This window comes from Lepisosteus oculatus, chromosome 7 (genome assembly GCF_040954835.1).
Source record: "Lepisosteus oculatus isolate fLepOcu1 chromosome 7, fLepOcu1.hap2, whole genome shotgun sequence".
Lineage (NCBI taxonomy): Eukaryota > Metazoa > Chordata > Actinopteri > Semionotiformes > Lepisosteidae > Lepisosteus > Lepisosteus oculatus.
In genome coordinates this window covers 12978752-13000070 of record NC_090702.1, presented here as the reverse complement: position 1 = coordinate 13000070, position 21319 = coordinate 12978752, and the positions used below count along the sequence as shown (strand labels likewise).

The 21319-nt window shown below is 37.9% G+C and overlaps 1 protein-coding gene across 1 annotated transcript; it reads left to right on the top strand.

Moving 5' to 3' along the window:
- The first annotated feature begins 5563 nt into the window (after positions 1-5563).
- On the top strand, positions 5564-16028 carry LOC102699030 (MOB kinase activator 2). Its single transcript, XM_015353173.2, has 5 exons — positions 5564-6152; positions 11006-11157; positions 12364-12460; positions 14053-14177; positions 14325-16028. Exons 1-5 carry the CDS (start codon positions 6067-6069, stop codon positions 14567-14569), a joined length of 705 nt encoding a protein of 234 aa, XP_015208659.1. The 5' UTR covers positions 5564-6066; the 3' UTR covers positions 14570-16028.
- Positions 16029-21319: the final 5291 nt, after the last annotated feature.

The following is a 21319-nucleotide window of genomic DNA, read 5'->3' as shown; positions in this document are numbered from 1 at the left end:
TACCAAATAGCAAACTACATATTTAATCAACTAAATATACAGCACATGGAAAGCATGCATTAAACCTCTAGTGAGATGAAAATTAAATGACCCAAAAGAAACTACAGATTTGACCATAAATGTAGGACAAGGTTTTACTGAATTAAAACTCAGGAAACACAAGGCTTATCTTCTACTGACCTTCTATGATCAAGGACACTTGCATTTTAAACACAAAGGAGCCTGGAAATAACATCACAGCAGTGCCTGGAATAGACTTGCAATTATGTATCATCTTTCAATAAAAAAGGCATGGTAATAAATGGTCTCTGATTGGACGACCTTATAATTAAAAAGGGCATCAAACAAAATCTGGAATTTGAGTCAACTTCAGAACATGGTTCCATGTAGATTTCCATGAATAAAAAAGGATTCAATTTGAATCTTTTAGGTCAGTCCACTCATGAAGCATTAAATTACAACGTTCATCGTTTTTTATTGCTAATGCCAAAATATTTCCAGAACAAACCACAGCTAAACAGATTTGGGAGACTCTTCAAAATGTTGTAAACTTGAGATGCAATGACAAAACCTGAAAGGATTCCCAACTCTTATGGGCAAATAGAGAGATTAAAACCTTTCCTAGTTTTATTGTAAGGAGTCAATAAGTAAGATACGGTTCAGAAATCAAAGATAAAAGAACAAGAAAAGTTACAAATAAGAGGAAATTATTTCACCCGTGTATCCTGTTTGGTATTAGCTTATTGACCTGAGAATCTCATCCAGCCGTTTCACCAAAGAAGCCAAGCATGGTAAAGAAATTCAGGTGGGTACCTGCGCCAGCATGTGAAGTCTGCAAAGGAACAAGTAATAGGTTTATTCCATGCTGAAAAAAAGAAGAAAGAAAACACAACGTTTCGGCCTTGGAGCCTTCTTCAGGTGTGAGAGAGACAAGGCAGTAAGCAAAGGTAATGTAGCGGGAGAACAAAGGCTGGGAGGCCAAACCAAAGACGATTTTCCGAACTCATACATCAGAAAGACTACCCAAACCAAACTTATCCTGCAGCTAGGATCACACATTCCCCCTTCTTTTAACGACAGACTACTCACTACGACAGAAAGAGGTTTCATTTCACATCTCTTTCTGTCCCCTGCTCCCGCCTCTCAACCCTCCTCCCTCCCAGCCTTTGTTCTCCCGCTTTGCCTACTGCCCTGTCTCTCTCACACCTGAAGAAGGCTCCACTAGCGAAACGTTGTGTTTTCTTTCTTTTTTTTTAGCATGGAATAAACCTATTGTTCCTTTGCCTGGTAAAGAAATGCCTCATGTGCTCAGATTTAAATTCAGTCCCACTTCAATTTGTGACCGTTTATAAAAGAGTTGCCAAGCGCATTGCATGGCTCTATCAAGAGGTTTTGGTAGCTTTAAGAATTACATTTCCATGTGGTTTTAATTTATTGAATTGAGGAAGTCTTTTATGCACTGTGCAAAACATACATTTAAGGGGGACGTGGCTGACCTGGATTTATAGTAGAAACTAATGAAACACATGACTGGTGATTAGAAATTGCTTTTGATAAATGCTTAACTGAAGTGGTGATTATACCTTCTAGGTGTTAACCCCTGACTGAATTCCTAAAATCAGTTCTTTTAAGTTCAGAGGCTAATAACACATTTCATTTTTGTCACATGAAATATTAACATGCAGCTTTGCAGGCTACGAGGGACACATCCAAAAAGATGAAAAGGACTGAAGGGCAGGGACAAGAAGAATTTTGAAAATTAACATTCAGCTAAAAAGGAATAACTTATGTTTGTGCTCGGAAGGGCAACCCTGCAGACTGTGGTGATTAACAAACAGCTACTGGAGAACTATTTACCGTCACCCTAAGTGCAGCCTTCGAGTTAATTTGTAACACTAACCTGAATTCCTGGTTGTAAACCTGATTCAAGCCCAACCCCTGATTTAAAGGGGAACTGCAACACAAGATGAGTGCATTTCAACCACAATAAAAGTAAATTGTTGCTTGTATAACCTCCAATTTACATCCCAAAATAGATTACATTTCTAGGTATGCGCAGCGCTGTGTTTTCAGAACATGGCAGTAAAACTGGTGATTTTTTGCGGCATTTAATACATTGTAAAGAAGTGGGCTTGTGAATACATCTCTTTTTATCCAACAGAAATATTGCCCTCGACTTCAAGAAGGTTTTGCTGACAAATATCACTTGTGAACTCACGTTGGAATCGTGATCACGTTGGATCATTTATGTAGTGAAATGTGTGCTGCACAACCTGTACTTGCAAGTCATTCCGGCGACTAGTGAGCAGGGAGGGCTGTATCACATCCCAATTAGTGGGAACTCGAATGTGAGTTTGCAACAACATGGCGACTTCACAAAGTTCATTTTGTGCTTCATTTTTTCTCTATAACGTCAATTAATATATTATGTTACCAAGATTTAAAAACTGGCCTGAGAAACTGGGACTGCAGTTCCCCTTGAACTGCAGGCCTTATTCTTAATTTCAGTGTGTCCCTGGCCCTATTAGTCTCTTAACTAAACGTAAAATCTAATGTAAAAAATACTAACTGTAGTCCATAAACTTAATCTCAACATTTACAGCAGCTTAAACCAAACTTTAAAATCTTATAGTTAACATCAATGTATAGTAGATGAAAGCAGTCCTATACCCTTAATGATAACACTGACATGAGCCTTAGCCATAAAATCATATTGTCTCTCTGGCATTTAATTACCATGGAAGCTAATACCCTGTCCTTGTCTTTCATGCACAGATGCACTCCTCCTGGCTAAGTGCTGAAGTGGAAACACTCATCATAAAGGATGTGCTTCCATTCCCTCAGCGTGCACCAGCAGCATCATGGAATCACATTTTTTATATAGATACTCAATAATCCTTCTAGGCGTAATTACCAAGAGGGATATTTTTTTCAAATACATTTTAAGCTGCAATTATAATGCACAGTATGCCACCAATTAAAAAAGTCATTTGATTACTTTATCCAAGTTCATGTTATTGTTGATTAAATGGTAAGCCATTATCTTCCCTTCCATTTTCTAACTGCTTTATCCAGTACAGGGCCACAGGGACGCCAGTCCATTGCAAGGCACACACAGCCAATATACACACACCAGGGACCCAGGCAAACTATGAACATCCACTTAAAGTGGGACTTTGAAGTGTGCCAAAATTTAGTGCTGAATTGTCTTTTGTAAAGCAAATTAGAAACCACTTACTATAGAGTCATTTCCATTCATGTCCATTAGATTTAATTTTAATATTTTTCTCCGTATATGGAAATGTTGGATTATCAATGCAAAGAGACACCTTAATATACCGAGCCTTTGCTTCAGTCCAGGAGGATAGTGCTGAGCAAAAAAATAAGAAAACCAAATTGTAATTTAATTTAATTGTAAGGGCCAGCTTTTCAAACAGAAAGATCTTATTTGTAGTAAACGTAGTAAACTGTTTGGGGGCCTGTAATTGAACAAGTACAGTAGATGTGAGCAACACTTTTAGATTTTTTCATAGTAGTTACATGGCAGTTAAACCTTTATTTGTCCAGAGATGTAGACTGCAGAATGGAGAGTTATGGTTTACCTGTGACGATAAATATCTTTACTGGCCTGCTGAATGACAATGTTGCAGTACCTAGACTGTGTTCCATCTTGTCAATGCCCGATAACATTCAGCCTTCATCCTTCCTTCTTTCCTCACTATTTTAAACTGTGTAACTGTTAAATTCCTTTATACAGTGTAGCCTACCTAGAGCTCCACCTACAGTAAATTCAAGTTTCTGAAGCATCTTTTTGCGGGGTTTGGGGCTGCTTGCACACCACCCAGAGGATTGCAATGCTTCAGTGCTGGATAAAAAAGATGGTTGAAGTGCTTTTGGATTCCTTTGATTAAAGATAAGAACACACTATGTCACAACACTATCCACACTATGTATCATGTGGATAATAGCCACTGTTTCATTTGCTTCTTTAGAAACCAGTAATAAACTATAGTATATGTCAACAGATATTTCTCTTATTTCTTCCACTTAGCTCTTAATGATACTACACACTGTTGTGTTGTACTGTGCTGGCTAACCTGTCCTATCCTGATTCCTAGAGGGCCATTTTCTCTTCAGGCTTTCATTTTAACTGTAACTTCTTTGACAAGAATAGGAGTGGGTTGAGAGTCCAACTGACCGTGAATGAGAAACCCAAAACTATCAATATATTGGTTAAATTTTAATGCAAAATTGTTCATTGTGCAAACTAAGCTTTAGCACGTTCTCTCTACATATAGTGTATATACTATTATGGAAAGGTTTGGTTGAATTAGTGGTTTGTTGTGGAAGAACGAATTTCTAAACAGTTAAATGACAGTTAAATGACTTTGGGATAATTCAGTGGTGTGCAAGTACTTGCTTGTGCCTTTCTTTTAGCATGTCTTCTGTAATTACAAGTTTTCAGATTCCAGCAACCAAGACACATCCAGACAGCCTCAGCTTGGCCATAGATATTCTGCATTATAGCTTTTACCAACTCTAGTTGCACAAATGCAAATTTTAATTTGTCCTGCTATACCATATTCCATCTTCCAGTTTTTGTACTTTTTAATCCCGTTTAATTTACAGTAATTGATGTCCTGACTGGTTTCCATGCAGTGTTCGCTCTACTAATGAAACTGGATAAGTGTTCTACTAGTGCTGAAAGAGCTATTAACATGAACAAATTGACTATTGACTCAACAAATGAACAGCCGATGATGCATTAGGGGAAAAATTTGAAATGTTCTCCAATCAAAATCAGTAGCAAGATTTTAAGATGAGAAATAAGTAAGTCCAAAGGGATTCTTTGGTTTTCTTTGGTTTGTTGTATTATGACACCAAAAATGGAGGACAGTTAGCTAATACTGTTGTTAGGATAAACCATCAGGACAGACCTAAGAGACAAACCAGGAGTATATAGGTTTTTCTGCCTCATTTGGCTACTTTAAAGCATTTCTGCCTCTAGTGGTGTCAAACTTTATACATTCAACAATGAACGGTTTAATTCACAAATGCATTTTAACATAATGGCTGCTATTAACTGCTATTAATGGCTGCTATGGCCTGTCCAGCCATTTTCGTTTTCAAATTTTATAGAAACTACGCCAGGATAATACTAAAGACTATACAGGGGGTTCTAATAACTACATCTACAGCCTCCAGGTGTCTGTGGGTTTTCAGTTACAGTATACTGTATGTATTTGCAACACTAGTCTGAAATCAGTTTCAGACTTCGAAGTTTTATCTATATACATGAACAGTGTTATACTGTATACTCTAAACATTATGTATGAGTATACTTTCCCCAACAAACATTTCAATTTTATTAAAAATGACTGTGTCTCCTGAAACAATCATTATTACAGGGTACTTTGCTTCTCTAGACCACACTGCATCAGCACAACAGTTAGACATTCGCCACACCTACACAGTTTTAACAGGTTCTGGTCTATCCAAGTAGAAAAAGGACTCCTGTAGGCACTCACCTGCCACACTGAGAAAGCCCTGCAGCGAGAGAGTGAGAGGTGGCTGGGCTGCCAGTGGGGGTGGGAGTTTCATTTGAGTAAGCAAGCAAGCATATGAAAGGCAAATATGTCGAGTTAACCTACTGGTTCAACTCGCCTTGCAGCTTTTGCCTTGTGGAGAGTGACAGAGCATTGGCCTGACGATCCCTTGCATGTCAGTGGCTGTGGCGTATCCCCCCCCCACCACGCCTCACTGAAAGGAAAACAAGAAACCAGCAGCCGGAGTGGAAAAAAAAACAACACATGCACTCTCTGGAAGGGAAAGATCTGGGCATCTTCAGCTAACTTTCTGCAAACACTCACGGGAGGACTGACAGACTCCAGGGCTGAATGTGCCTCTTCTAACCCCACCGAGTTTGCAGGCACAGCACATCGAGTTTTCTGTGGTTCCAGCAGGTCAGCAGCTTTCAGCCTATGCTACTGACTTGTTGTTGTGAGCCAGCCTGCCCCACATGGGGAGAGAAGACATTCTGCGCCTGGGTTGCCTTTTACTCTGGTCATGGGTGGATGTCACAGCTACGGCAAAGGGGATGTAGAAACACACGACCAAAACTTGGAATTTTCCAATATCCCCGTCCAAAAACTGTGAGTATTTGGGTTTTTATACAGCTGCAATAATGTTTTTTTGAAAGCATAGCTTGCCACGTCGGCACTTAAAAGTTGTTTTGAGAAACACATAAGATCAGAAACTGCTCTAAATCTAACAGGCTGAGGTCCTGGCTTTTAGCGACTGTTGGAAGCAACAACAGGTTGGCGTTTGAGATGGGAAACGTAGCTGCTTTCATCTTGTCGAGCCACAAAACATGCTGCTTTTAAAAGGGATTGTGCTAGCTGTTTTTTTTTTCTGTGTGGTTGTTGCCAAGTTAAATACGCATGGGGGCCTCTTACCTCAAATGTTATGTTACTCAACTAGAAAGAGATTCCTTTCTGTTGCAATTGCCTCTGCCTGCCAAGGCACACATTGTCTTTATTGTTTAGTGCAGGTGAGCGAAGGAAATAGCCGTGTTACAGACATTGGAGTAAACAACATTAACTCATGGCTCACATTTTTATCTCTCCTCTTGGATCCTACTTTAACAAAAAAAAAATCACATGGTAACTTGAATAAACAATTCTTGGTGAGTCAGGGACAATGTGTGCTAACTTCATGTGCTAAAGTGAAGGACACATATTTGTGGAATAGCATCAGCTTCCTGAAATTCTTTTGTTTGCTCTTTACTAAGCAGCAAGAAGTGAGGCAGCCTTTTAGCAGGCTTTAGCCTTTACGCTGAAAATCCTCATTACTCTTCTTGTAGAGTTCATGAAGGCGGCCATGTACAAAAACAAAAATGGGGATGAGAGGAGGCACGAATCCTAATCTCTCCCACCATGTGCAGCAGTTTATGAGAGCAGCCAGCCCAGGGACTGCGTTTGTGCGCTTGAGTGAGAGCTGGCGGCAGGCAAGCCCTCAGAAGACAAAGACTGTACCGTGCGCCAGAGAGACTGCCTCTAGGCAACATGTAGCTAACTCTCTCCCAGTGGAAACTACCTCAGAAAAGAGCGGTGGGTTCATTTGGAGAAACAGATATGCCACGTGACATGGATGACATTGTTTTATCAATAGCAACGAGGTTTTATACTGTCAAGTTCACAGTTGCATGCCAGACATTTTCCAGGAGGGCTTTCATTTGTAGAAATCATTACCATCTGTTTGTAAATTTTGACACCCAGGATCTTCCATTGGTAGTAAATCTGCCATTAAGGCTATCAGAAGATCGTAGGATGTTTCACAGGTCTTGGAGAGCTAAAGGTCGAACTAAACTAAATGAAATCAGACCAGGGAGTAAATCTATAGAATAGCTACAGTCTATTGAATTTTGTCATAGGAACAATCACTTCCGTGCAATTGTTTCCCTAATAGCAAGAGAACATTAAAACATGGACAATTTAGAGATGCCAATTAACCTAGCCAGTACTTCTCTGGGTGGTGTAGATAACTCCCATGGGGATGTGGAGAAATTCTTCACAGAAGTTACCTCAGTCCAAAATCGGACGCAAAGGCTTTGGGGAGCAGCACTAGCTGTCACACCACCATGCGGCCCTTACTTGCTCATTTGTCTCTAAAACGTTTCATAAATTTCAGCCTAGGCAACCAGTGGTATAAAACCTAAAATGTTCTTGCAGGAATATAACTGGGCTTAGAAGCTAGGGCATTTCCAGGTGCACATGAATCAAAGGTATTGGAATATGTAACTAGAAGGTACACAGTCTGAGAACTGAGAACTTTATCCTTTCAACCATTTTCTAACTGCTTTATTCAATACAGGGTAACAGGGGAGCCAGACCCTATCCTGGCCAGAAATAAATGCAAAACAGGCTACACTCTGGACAGGACACTAGTCCATCACAGTGCAGACACAGACATCAGGGCCAATTTTCCCAGAAGTCAATTAACCTACCAATATGGTTTTGGACTGTGGGGCACTCTGAAAAACCCCACACAAATGTAGACACAACATACAAACTCCACACAGATAGCACCCCAGATCCAGAATTGAATCCAGGGCCACCGTGCTGCCCCATCTATTTTATCACGACAAAAAAAATGTGTACCACAGCATTAACTATAAATTGCATGTCTCTCCTGCACTGGTGATAGATAATAATAACAACAACATTGAAGAAATGTATCTCACACCATCAATTATTGTGCAAAACCTTGACTGATTGAAGAGGCACTAGACATTTTGCTATACTCTACTTAACTGAAGTACTCAAATATCCACCTGCCAAATTATATAATTTGTTAATTACAAAGTAAACAACAAGTAATCAACGTTCACTAGATGTAGTGGAACCAAATTCCCACAATGGAGTGAATGCAAAAGAAGGATGATTCTGGACTTAAAATGACTTTACTGCAGTTTACTGATACAGTACCTGGACTTTACTGCATGCTCATACTGTACAGTAAAGATTTTTCACTTGTTTGGTAGGTTACCATGTACCTCTAGGTGGAACACAGTTGGCATCAGCCCTCAATCATAATCTTAAGTGCAATAGAATTATGTTTCTAGCTATAATAAAAGTTGTGGTGGATACAGAGAGGGCAAATTAATGAAAACTTTAAACAGAGGTTAATACTGTATCTAAAAATCAGACTCACTGGGAAACCAGTGTTTGCTTGTAAATATGTTAAAGATATGGAAAATCAAAACACAGCTTTTAGCGTTATTTGTGGGTTTAAAAAAATGAATACAAGTTTCAGGCGCTGGAATACGAAGAGCAGGCTTGACCCACAAAACAAGGGTCACTTGAAAAGCCTGTATAACAAGCGAATCTTAATCACTGTTTTACAATAGGCAGTTTGCCTCCACTCTACCTCCTAGTAATAGATGTCATGTATAAAGCCTGCCTTGGGGCATGGGGGAGAACAACCATTAACTTGAATGGGTGCAGAACCCAACTGGGCAGCAGCAAGAGTCTGTATGAAGCCAAGTCACAAATTCCTTTTACCCCACACTGCTGTGGGAGAACCCACGTCACTCAGACGTGCAGGCACTAGCACCTACAATGAACTTCAATGAACTTTTTTCCAGTTTTTGTTTCCAATCTGTACAAGGGGAGCTAATTCATTAGTGATTATTACTGTTAGAATAAATGAATCAGGTTCTAGTAACGGATTGTGGTAGGTACAACGTGTTTACAGATTATGGGTAACCGGGTCCAGGGTTGATACCTATCTACTATGTAATTACCTTCCTATTGTGTAATTCTGGACATCAAAAACATCATTCATTACAATTTGTAACAAAAGAAACTAGTCATTGACACAACATAAAAAAACTGAACTGTAATTGTAAACAAAATGTGTGTGGGGAGGGGGCATAAAGGCAAAAAGATTTTTAAAAATATATTATACTCTTAACCATTCTGAAAAGAGTAATATTTTTGATGTAGCTGTATCTCACAGTAAATCAGTAGTTCAGCAGTGCAGTGAAGTTTACAGGACCACACTTCTCTCACAGACTATTTTGCTTTATCTGGTTACCAAACAATGACTGCAGATGCAAATCATTGGGGTCTTTACCCCTGTGTGAATCAAAACTCGTTACTTGAAAATCTTGCAAAAATATTTCTTTCTGACCCAGGGTGCAAAATAACCCAAAGAGAAATGCCAAGAATACAAACTTACATGCAGTTTTAGTTATTGTTTTTAAATCTAAAGTGCTAAAGTTGATTCTAATGATATCAGATACAACCTTCAATATCTTAAGCATGTGCGAACTGTTCAGAAATATTGATAAGGGCAATTGATGTTCAGAAAATGTTTTTTTATTTCTTCTTACAAAAAATAGCCATTGTTATCAAAACGTTTATTTAAAACTTTCTCAATAGCTCATTTACCATAAGCTGCTCTTTGTATAAGAACAAATCGAAAAATAGAAATCATAGAAAGTTCAAAACGCTCAAAGTTGTCATGGTTATATTTTCATGATTCAGTAATACCCCATTTGGAAAAGACCATGTTGATTCAGCATGTAGGGAGGTACTGCTCAGAATGCAAATATTTCCATTACTCTTGAAAGACCCAATCATTTATTAACAATATTATAGGGACATAGAAACATCAAAAATAAATACTGAATTTTCAAACCTCAAACATTTAAGTTCAAGTTTTAATTCCAAACATGGCTGCTAATTTAATATAGATAATAAATTAAACATGGAATATTGGCCATCGGTAAATCTGGATTTTGAATTTTGCAAGTAGAAGGATTTCCTAATCGAAAAAGAAAACACAAACTGCACTTCGAAAATGAATATTTGTTTTCAAAAAAATGCAGGCTGGTACATGCTTCTCACTTTTTAGGCTGACTGGTGGAATGTTTTATCTTAAGATTTTGCTTTCTATTCACACAATCCTCTGTCCTCTCATTTGCACAAATGTCTTGATATTTTTCGCTGCTGCCACCTCACGTTCGGAGAAAAATGCCCTTTTGATTTTGGTGTAGCAATTCCTATAGCAACTTTGTTTCATATGGAATGCTCATATCAATTAATCTTTTAAATTTAATGGGATAATTAATTTGACTTGGATTTTTGGGCTGGAATAGATGACAATTAACCCCTACTTTTTACTGGAAACCATACGAAAGCACCTAAATCAAAAAGCACTGTACAAGAGTGGATTATATTACATTGTATACATTTTTCTAGGGTGACTTTCATCGCAGATTTCTGTTGTGTAACTAGACCTTTTATTTAGTCTCATTCACACACTGTTTCTGCACCTTAGGGTCACTGTAGCCCACAGTTTTCCCTGAATTTCCTGAAATCTCACTTGAAAGCCACATGTTGTTTCGTGGTTCAAAGCCTGCCACTGTACAACAAGGAAGAGTTTCCAGCTGTTCAGCATCTCAATATCAGATACAACATCTGCTTTTCATTCATTTCAGAAAGAACAACAACACCAAAGCTGCGCCGTCTCTGGAAGAAAAGCCCTACCTACTTTCAGTTTATGTTTCAGAACGGATCACAGACATGGATATGAAGACGCTGTCTTCGCTACCTGATGGGTTTGACAAAGCCGAGTGGATGGCCACTCACAGTATGTGCCTATGTGTTGTTGTTTTTTCTGTTAGTTGTATTAGTGGCAATCCCAGAGCATTTCAGGGTTCCCTTTCATTTCTGTTTCGGATATAAACACTTTGCCCGGTTCGTTCTCAAAGTCCTTACCAGAGCCATGGTAGCTCATTCAGAGTTCATCCTGGTTGTAGCATTAAGCAAAGTGACTCCCCCTGTAGTTAGGACACCAGTCTATCACAGGGATCACCACCAGCAATGCTGGTCCCCATTTGTACAGCTAGGTGGGCTGGAGCAACTGTGCTAAAATACAGTATCTCGTTCAAGGGTACAACAGCAATATCTACAGTAGAACTTGAACCCACAACTTGTCCATTATGAGTGCAGAAGCTTAACCATTATGTTATGCTAGAGTGTCATGACAGTTTTATGTTTTAAATGAATGGAACGTTTACCTTGAAAGGCTGCTTTTCAAGTTGGCTCTGATTAAATCAAAGTCTGCCAATCACAAATGTCAAGTATTTTGATGGAATCTTCCTGTTTTCAAAAGTTTCTTTTTACCCAATGGAATGCATCCAACAAGAAAACTTTGACTGAAACTTTCACAAAGAGGGACTTCCTTTTGCTTGCCTTGTGAGCATTTTACTGAAGTCATTTGAGACTGCTTCTTCACTCACAAAATAAGGAAAACCTTTATTTTTCAAGTGTAGTTCCAAGTATGTGTTTGATTATAAAACACAAGGTCTTCCTTCTCTTCTTTGTCCCTACCAGAAGCAGTAGAATGAATTAAGATTAGGATTAAAGTAGGCCAACTTTTTTGTTTCTTCTTGATATTACTAGACTGTTACCAATCAAATTAGTAATCAACCTATGTAACAATTAAAAAAAAATGTGTTTGCATTTTGTTCTTAGTGGAATTCTGTTTTAACATGTTAAATTATATTATATACAGTTATCTGAAATTAAGGAAATTACAATAGCTGTATGACAGAGTCATAGTGAGTATGCTGAATGTTAATACTCAATGTGAGCTCAGGCTATGCTACAAACCCATTTTTTGTGTTTTTAAAAATCTACACAATGTATTTTCTTTTTTCAGATTGACAACATTCAATAGCGACAGTCAATCTTTATTTTAGGTTTTGCCCCAAACAATATGAATTGTTAATCATATAAAAATTGATAATGGGATGAGTGGAAAATGAGTAAACTCTCCTGTTTCTTTTTCCAGCCATTGCCTTCTTCAAACACATTAACCTGTTTTCCAGCGCTCTTTCGGAATTCTGCACCACCAAAACTTGCCCAACCACAGCTGCTCCTGGTAACACGTGAGTGATCCTAGAACTCAGTTTTAGTCTGCCCTCAGCTTAGCTCTCAATGCTCCAGCTGGGCCATCCCACAGAGAAAATAAGCCCTTCTTTGCCACGTTAATGGGCCACAGTGGCAAGGGGGGGCATAGTGATAGGGGACTATTGTCACTGCTCCCTCCCAGTTCCCGTCTTCATTTTCTGCTTTTAACATCTGTCTCTACGGTTGTATGCTTTCCCCATGTTCACGTGGGTTTTTGCCAAGTACTCCATTTTGTCTCCTTCTGCTGAATGTGTGTACATGTAGGTTAGCTTTGATTGGCTACTCTAGACTGGCCATGTCCAGTGGGGTTTGTTCCCAATATGGTCAGTATTGGTTAACAAATTAATTGCATACCAGTACAATTTGGGATCAATCACCAGGTATTTTGAGATTAGGAAAAAGCTTTAATGCACAGGTCCTGCACAGAGAGAATGAGGACCAGCAAGCATGTTGCTTTGACACACCCAACCCTCAGAGCCAGTCGTGTCCTGACCCTTTGCAAGTCCACAGAACCTGACAGGGGGGTTAGTGCTAATTTTAGGACCTGCATGTCTCTTGCTGATGTCAGAGAAGGTGACAGGTGTAGCTCTTTATACCACACATACTGAATTAAGATCAATTCTAGGATAACATTCATGAAGAGAATAGAAGCGATATTAAATCAGGACAAATCAATATATATTAATAGTGAAAATTACATAAGATATATGGGTGAAGTGACCACATATAAGAGCTATTAATTAATGCCTTTCAGTACTGTATATAAGTGGCAAATTTCCATAGGAAACAATCACACAGTATGTTGAAAGATCATGTCTGAATTTACAGTTTGATGGTAAAGGTAACCAATCTATTCTTACGTGTTATATTTGACAGTTATAATCCTAACCACAATAGAAGTGGTAATGAAACGTATGCAGTTGTATTAGTTAGACAGCTCTGCAATGTAACCCACTATCTATTCACCAGGAAAAGGGTAAAGTCGGGAATATGTTACTCTTGAAACCAGCCTCCTTAACACCCTAGCTGTGGTACAGAAATACTGGTACACCCATTCAGCCAGCAGTCATTTACCATGCTTTCACTATTTGTTTATATTTAATCAGTACTATTAAATTGCTCTGCTATTAATGTATGATTTTTTTCATATGTTTGTCGAATACTGGTTCATCAGTGATTTAGTGAATGAGATTAAGTTCAGACAGGGTGGATCACACTTAATTATTGAAAAACAAGTGCAAAAAGGACTTACTATATGAAATTGTGATCCAATGGAAAAATATTAATTACAGGCCTATAAAACAATTTTGGAATAGTTTTAAGATATTTAAATATATTTTAAAATATGTTTTCTTTGTGATTCAGTTAATCTGCCTTCAAAAAAACAAAAAAGAGTTTGCTTTTGCCTCAGTGTGGCACATACTGTATTCATTTGGGCCTTAGAATCTTTATTTCCAATCAAGAAAATAACATCACACAAGCAAACGCAGTATGAAAGAAACCATTATAATTCTGCTTTGAGATATTTTCTAGGAAACCTTACCTTTTTTTTTTAAACGTGTTTCAACAGGACTTACTACTGGCAGTTCGATCATAATAAGAAGGAGAAGTGTTCGGCTCCACTTTACATCGACTATGCAATGTCCTACATACAGGAACTCCTAACGGATGAAAATGTTTTTCCAACTAGCACAGGTGAGCAAAAACTCTTCGAGCATATTCTTTATGTATTTCAGTAGATTTTGCAATGGTAAATGTGAAATAAACTGTTTTCTTTCTCAAAAACGAAGCACAATACTAAAATAAAAAAGCAGTCATTTATTTTCCTTGGTTCGCCCTCAGGGTCCCGATTCCCCAACGGATTCCCCTTCCTGGTGCAGAAGATCTTCCTCTACCTCTTCCGGACCCTGACTCACCTCTACTGGGCCCACTTCCGAGAGATAGTGAAAATGGAGATGCACCCTCACCTGAACACTCTCTACATCCACTTCATGACTTTCAGCAAGGAGTTCGACCTCCTGGAACCAATGGAGACCGCCATCATGGACGACCTGACGGAGGCTTTGCATCGATACAACAATGTCTGACGAGCCCACGCAAAGTTCTGCCCAAAGCCGAGAGCTGCCGAAACCACATAAACAGTGGGGGCTCTCGGCTTACCTGTGGAATGAAATTTGTACCTCTTCAGGAGCCGTAATTGAGGGACACCTGTCTGGAAACATGAACAGACAGACATTATATAGAGCCTGCAATCTGATTTTGGACCATGGACCACAGCATCTCATTTTGCAGAGGGAGGAAAACAAAGGTTTCTATCAAGAAAACCATAATTTTCATAAAGATGATTAACAGAGAGGGACACATCCTACAAATAATTAATGAGTAGAGATTTAATACTAATTGAGACTAAGGCATGGTGATTTCTGGATAGTATTGACTTGTTACTTGAGAATTTATTTTAAGTTTGACATTTTACATTTGTTAGCAAAAGGTACTGAAGTGTATATGGACAGAACCACAAAATATCATCTTTTCAACAGAGACTAATCTGATTTAGAGCAACGCAGTGCTGTTGACGACAAGGACAGTATAGTCGGTGATGATTGTTTATTAATGTTGTTAAAATAGAAACATTTTTGGAGAAATCACCTGTGGTAAATCTGTGTCCAGCAGCAAAAGAGGTGTGGAAAACAGCCTCATCCTGAGCTTTTTTCTTGTTTGAGACTTTATGGAAAAGATTCAGTATGTTACATACTTCAGGGAATCCATTCTCTCAAAGGAAAGGAACTACGCTTCCACATGAAATACATACTCTTCCACTGGAATTTGCTTTATAACAGGTACTTTGTTTTCGTAACTACAGCTGTAGATTATGTTAAAAATTTAAAAGACACAGACCACCCACACACATTACATGCACTGTCATTGAATTTCAGCTGTTTTTAAAAACCACAGAAAAGACTTACGAGTGGTAGCTCTCTCATCAGTATCCTATGGTTCCATTGGAGCTTCCCTGGTATACATGACATTTAAGGTGCATTTTATCTTTCCATATCTTTTGTTTCTTCACTAATCTTGCAGAATTGGTAGAGCTGCACAGACAAAAAACAGGACAATTCCTAAAATAACAGTTAACAGGGTAAAAATAGAGAAGCTGCTATCCCTTTAAGTTTGGGATTTAATTCTGGTCGTGTTTGTACTTTGCCCAATTAAAAATTTGGGAACTTATGTTACTTAAGTTACATTGTCTGTGCAATAGCTAAAATGGGACTTTGAACAGTTCAAATTTAACCTAGTATACATTTACAGTTAAGAGTTCTGTTGGGTAACGGACATTGGTTGGGAAAAACACTGCAGGTATGTGATCCTAACTGTCTTAAAAAATGAGTGGACATTAATCACTGTTATAAAATCAAGATGCAGTCAGAAGCTTACAACTGTTGTAAAAATAAGACATTGTACTGCTACTCATTCAATTTAAAATTTTAAGTTTTATCAGCTAAATCTGAACTATGAAAATAAAATGTAAGTATAGTTGCCAAAGAAGCATTAAATGTCGTTGTGAGCAATATTTTAATATAGTTCAGGAGGGGAGCTGCGTCTGCATGCGTAGGCTGCAAAGGAACAAGTAATAGGTTTATTCCATGCTGAGAAGAGAAGAAAGAAAACACAACGTTTCGGCCGTGGAGCCTTCTTCAGGTGTGAGTAATATTTTGATGTGTCTTTGTAGTTTTTGTTTTGCCAAACATGACCAGTTTTCAAAATGAAGGTCTTCAAAAGTCCTACAAACATAGGACTTTTCTGAGCACAGAATCTGGTCCTTGCTGCTGTCCTCAATGAGATTAAAAATGCAAGTGTGACAGGCAGTCAGCTACAGTAATTACCATCTCAGAGGATGCAGCTGTGTACTTTCTGTATGGTGGCAATATCTAATCACCACGATTCTCGCCATAAAGATGTCTGCTCCTTATGTGCAATCCTCTCTGTAAAAGTGTCTAGTACAGTAGGTGTGTGAGGTAGTTGGAAAATACCAGAGGCACCACATACCAAGGGCAGACTGTATAGACAGACTGAACCTCTGATATGAAAGAGCCAGAAGACGTTACCGCTTTGTGAAGCAGCCTGTGGGATTAACAGCTGTAAAAGAGAGGCCGAGCGACAAGTGAACTACTGAACTTGTGCAGCAAATGCGCCTGAAGGAAGAATGTTTTTTTATTCACAAAAGCACTCCGAATGTCCGAGGACTGTCCAAAAAAGCTCTGAAAGCATTCTTTTTGTCTATTTTCTCTTTTTATTTAACCCTTTATCTAAGAAAGGGTTCTATAAATCTGCATTGCCTGAGGGATTATCTCTCCAGACCGTAAAAGCGTAGTTCTTACATACACACGTCTCTGCCTCTTAAAGAAGAAAACAGTTTACCATTTATTAGAGATTTCAAGCCTAATGTCAGTAAGCAGTTTATAAATAGTTATAATTTCTTCTTTTTAACTAAACTTCCCTCTGTTTGTCGGTTTTCAATCTACTCAATTAAATCTTCCAACCTGAATAATTGAAGAAGGTATTTACAAACATTGTTAATTTTGCTGACATTTTAACTGTCTTGCAAATTAGGTGGTTATCATCAGAAGGCTAATCACCCTGTCTGATTATGTACTGTACATTTGGAAAAAATTCTGTTTAGCTACTCCAGTTCAATTTTTCTGGAAAGAAAAAAAGGATTTATGTATTTTCATTTAAGAAAGTCACAAATGAAATGAGGCCACATATACTATATTGTTATACAGTACCTAACTGATCCAAGAAGCCCATCCTGCTATTTCTTGACAGAAGACAGGCTATAAACTTCAACAACATAACACCACATCCCATTGGGTAAAGAACTGATTCCTATTCTTAGTTTTAAATATTTACACATAGTTTCCATTTATGTCCTCTGGTTCATATTTCATTGTTCATTATAAAGAAGTCCACTGGGTGCCTTGAAGTTTACCTACAGTACATTGTTTTGAATTTCATTTGCTACTGCTATAGTATATCGTTCACTAATTCTTCTAATGTGAATGCTCTAGAAGCTGATGATTATCAAAGACTTAAACTGAAGAGTTTAAGACACTGGACATAACTGGATGCTAGCATCAGCTGCGAATTGTCAAGGAAAATTCATAAAAAGCAACCAAGAGGGAAGTGGACCAATGTGTTAGACCTAGGATACTGCAGGGGACCTGAAAAACAAAAGTGAGACACTGGGAGTGTTGGTCATCTGGTGTGAAGTCTGCTGGAGTTGTCATATCATGACTTATTCATTTTGGAGTATTAAGGAACTTTAAGTAGACAAGACTGTGCAAGCCCAAGCTAGAAAATATCCAGGACAAGAGAGCTAACACTACTTCTCTTAAGAATGGTGCCATACAGTGTAAGATCAATATAGTGCCGTATTGTATTGGAAAATCTTGTACATGAAAAAGTGTTGTTGGTAGACCAACGGGTCTACCAGCACTACTCACAGCAGCAACCTGATTTTTCTTAAGACGTCTTCCATTCCAGTACTGTCCAGGCCCAGCCCTGTTTAACGTCTGAGATACAAGGAGACAAACTGGAACTGTAAGGTAATGTTTACACAAGCACTATTGCCATTAGTATTGATGACACATGAAACACCAAGGATACTTCCAAGATCAGTTTCTAAAGCAACCCTACAAATCAAGAATCGAAGCAAAGAGTTTGCATCCATTTTGCAGTGAGTCGTAAAATAGAAACCTAATCCAAATAAGACATAACATTCAGCTTTGGACTAAAATGTCACAATGCATTTTGCAGGTAACTAACAAACAGTCTTCATGTTCTATTTTTAAATAACTGTTCACATCTTAGTTCTTCTTATTATTTATCTAAGGTATTTGAAGATTCTGGATATTTGTGGCCAAAAAACAAGCTACACATTTTAATTTAAAACAGAATTTTCAACTTTGAAAATGAAAGTTGAAAATGAAAAAAGTTCCCTTTCATAGGAACTAAGATAAATATTAGCATTCCATAAACTTTCTGTAACACACAGAAGGTTTGGCGGAATATTTGTATGAGCCCAGAATATTTGTATGAGTAGCAGTATGGAGTTAATTAAATAAAATGCAAAACGTTTTTAAAATAAACCTAATAACTGTGCATTATATTAATCCACAAATTTCACTACAGGTTCCAACTTTAATTTATTGTTATTACTGTAGGTCAGAAATAAAATCACTTAAGACAAAATGACAAATTTTAGTACCAGTATTTAGTCCTACAGTTACCTTTCTTGTGAGGTAGGCGATAATGGAGGTGTCCAATAATCCAGATAAAGTGTGTAACACTTGGCAGTGTAAACATTTCCAGCTCCGAAGCAGAGTGGGCGTTTCCAGAGATGTAGGGATCCAGAGTCTGTGATCCAAGCAATCATACCTTGGTTTACCTTAATTAAGTTCTGGGTAAATGATTAAGTGTCAATCAGCAGTCCAGAAAGACGCAATATAAGATCAGATCAGGAGGGGAGAAAGGAAGAAAAGGTCAGTGAGAAAGGAGAAGAGGAAAAGAAACTTAAAGCTTGCGCCAGGCGAGAGTCCCTACTTCATGATCATCTGAAAAAAACAAACAGATTAGAGCTACTGTGCTTCTAGTGGGTGCACTGTAGAAAAGGGAGATAGGATCGCATTTATTCTGTGGCATACGGCTTAGAGAGAGGTTTAATCGGAGGTTGTATTCTATTTAGTTTAGAAAGCAGTGTATCTCTTCTTTGGCCTCTGAAGGCATTATTTAAGAGTCAAGTACTTGGTAGCAGCCTGAGGTTTTCTGGGTGTTCTAGACATAAGTCTCTGACTTTTCTTGTCTGTAAACTTGTAAATACAGTAACTTGTGTGTTGTATGTTTCTGTTGTGTGTAGTGTAGTGTGTGCCACTGTCATTGTTAATAAATATTTAAGTGTGCCTGAATTATTACTGAATTTTCACCAAAGCTGTGCCAGATAATTAATGTGCCTCTAGCTACACCAACTAAATCCTTATAAGGTGGAGGTTATGAATATTTATTTTATTATTGACTAATACACTTGGTCAGTTCCTGATTTTCTCTATTTTTGTAAACCCTCCTTTATAACAATATACCGAAGAATATTTGCATCTTCCCAAGCCAATCATATAGCACATTCTAATTTAGAAGGGTTAGTGCACATTTCTTGGAGGTACTTTTGGAGTCCAGGCTTCCTCAGTATATACAAATGCTTTGCATCTCTGTTATCAGTCAAGCCTAAATTGGTTTAAGTCCATGTTCCCAATGCAAACAGTGCAATACTGCTGGCAAGCTATGTAGATATGCAAGTGTCTGCTTCCCTCTTAAAGGGGAACTGCAGTCCCAACTTATCAGAGCGGTTATGAAATTTTGGTGGTAAAATAAATTGCACTGCAAAATTTTACAAATTCTGAATTTAGACCAAAATCATGGACTTTGTGAAAGTACTCTATAGTCACCATGTTAAAGTGAACTGCTGGTCTTACCACCTAGCAAGAGACAAAGCATCCCTTCCTGCTCACTAGTCCCTGTAAGCAAAAAGCAGAAACTTGGTCTCCAAAATAAAAAAGACCCTTTTTTGACTCTCAACTCATGTATACATTTCAAATGATGTCTCTGTCAAGCAGAACATAGTGGTCGCAAATAAAACAGAGGATTGGCTCAGAAGTTAAACTGTTTCCTTTTTCAAAGGTTATTCAATTAGCCAGGAGATAGGTAATAAACATGGACATTGATATTGGACCCACTAACAAGTTTCCCCAACGAGTATGAATGAATACCTAAGGCTATGCAGCAGAGATTTCAGTGTAGAAAAGTTCCAAAGTAATCTGCATGCAGAGTAACAAGTAGTATTTGTCGATAATACCATCTTGAAGTTAACAGCATTCAATTGCACAAATTGGCAGTCTAAAGATCTACAAAAACATGTTGCCTTGAATGTGTTTGTTTAATAAAATTAGATATAAATTAATACAGTACCAAATTCAATATATTCAAAGATTGTCAGTTTGGGATAGGACATGGAAATTGAAATGTATTCTGCTTTGGAGTTTACATAAGTGATTAAGCCTGACAGTTCGGAATATGAAATATATTTTAATTTTAAATACTGAACCAAAACCTGCTCAGACCAGGTGACACTCCTATCATTTTTAAGATGGATCATGTTTAAGACCTAAGTTAAGATGTGCATTAAATGTTTTTTTCTACCAGATTAAAAGAGATGGAGTACTAAGTACTATCCCAAGCTTTCTTGTTTACAATGTAATAGGGCTGCTTCATGTCACCAGAAGTTTTGTTACCTCGTTCTTAATTGCAGACAATCGACAGCAATATGGAGTGGCACATACCTGGACATTTAGTCTATTTTGTGATGTAAATTGGAGGTTTTACACGAAAACGTGTGTTGCAGTTATCCTTTAAGAAGGTCTGTAGACTAAGAGACAAGTGCACCCAGGTTTAAAAAAAAATCCTAATTAAACCGCATTTCAACTGCCTATGCATTTAACTGGATCCAAGCACATTTCAAGCATACAGTATACTGTACAATACTAAATCATTCTGAATAAAAAAAAAACAAAATACATATGTTATAATAGTGTTGTGAGTGCTTTTTGAATGCCTGCAGACAACAGAATTAAAGTGATTAATGAAGTTAAGATATACACCCAATTTTATATTCACTTCATTTTGAAGAACTAAAAGATTGTACTACTGTAATATGATATCAACCACTTCAAAAGTAAAATGACGAATTTAGCGAGTAACAGGAAAAAGATACACACAGACGATACACA

What these genes read in the sequence shown, in the direction of transcription:
- LOC102699030 (XM_015353173.2), top strand. Translation starts at nt 6,067, where the DNA reads ATGGGTGGATGTCACAGCTACGGCAAAGGGGATGTAGAAACACACGAC. An exon ending in AATATCCCCGTCCAAAAACT is followed by an intron (nt 6,153 to 11,005) that starts GTGAGTATTTGG and finishes CATTCATTTCAG; the next exon opens with AAAGAACAACAACACCAAAG. An exon ending in ACAGCTGCTCCTGGTAACAC is followed by an intron (nt 12,461 to 14,052) that starts GTGAGTGATCCT and finishes GTGTTTCAACAG; the next exon opens with GACTTACTACTGGCAGTTCG.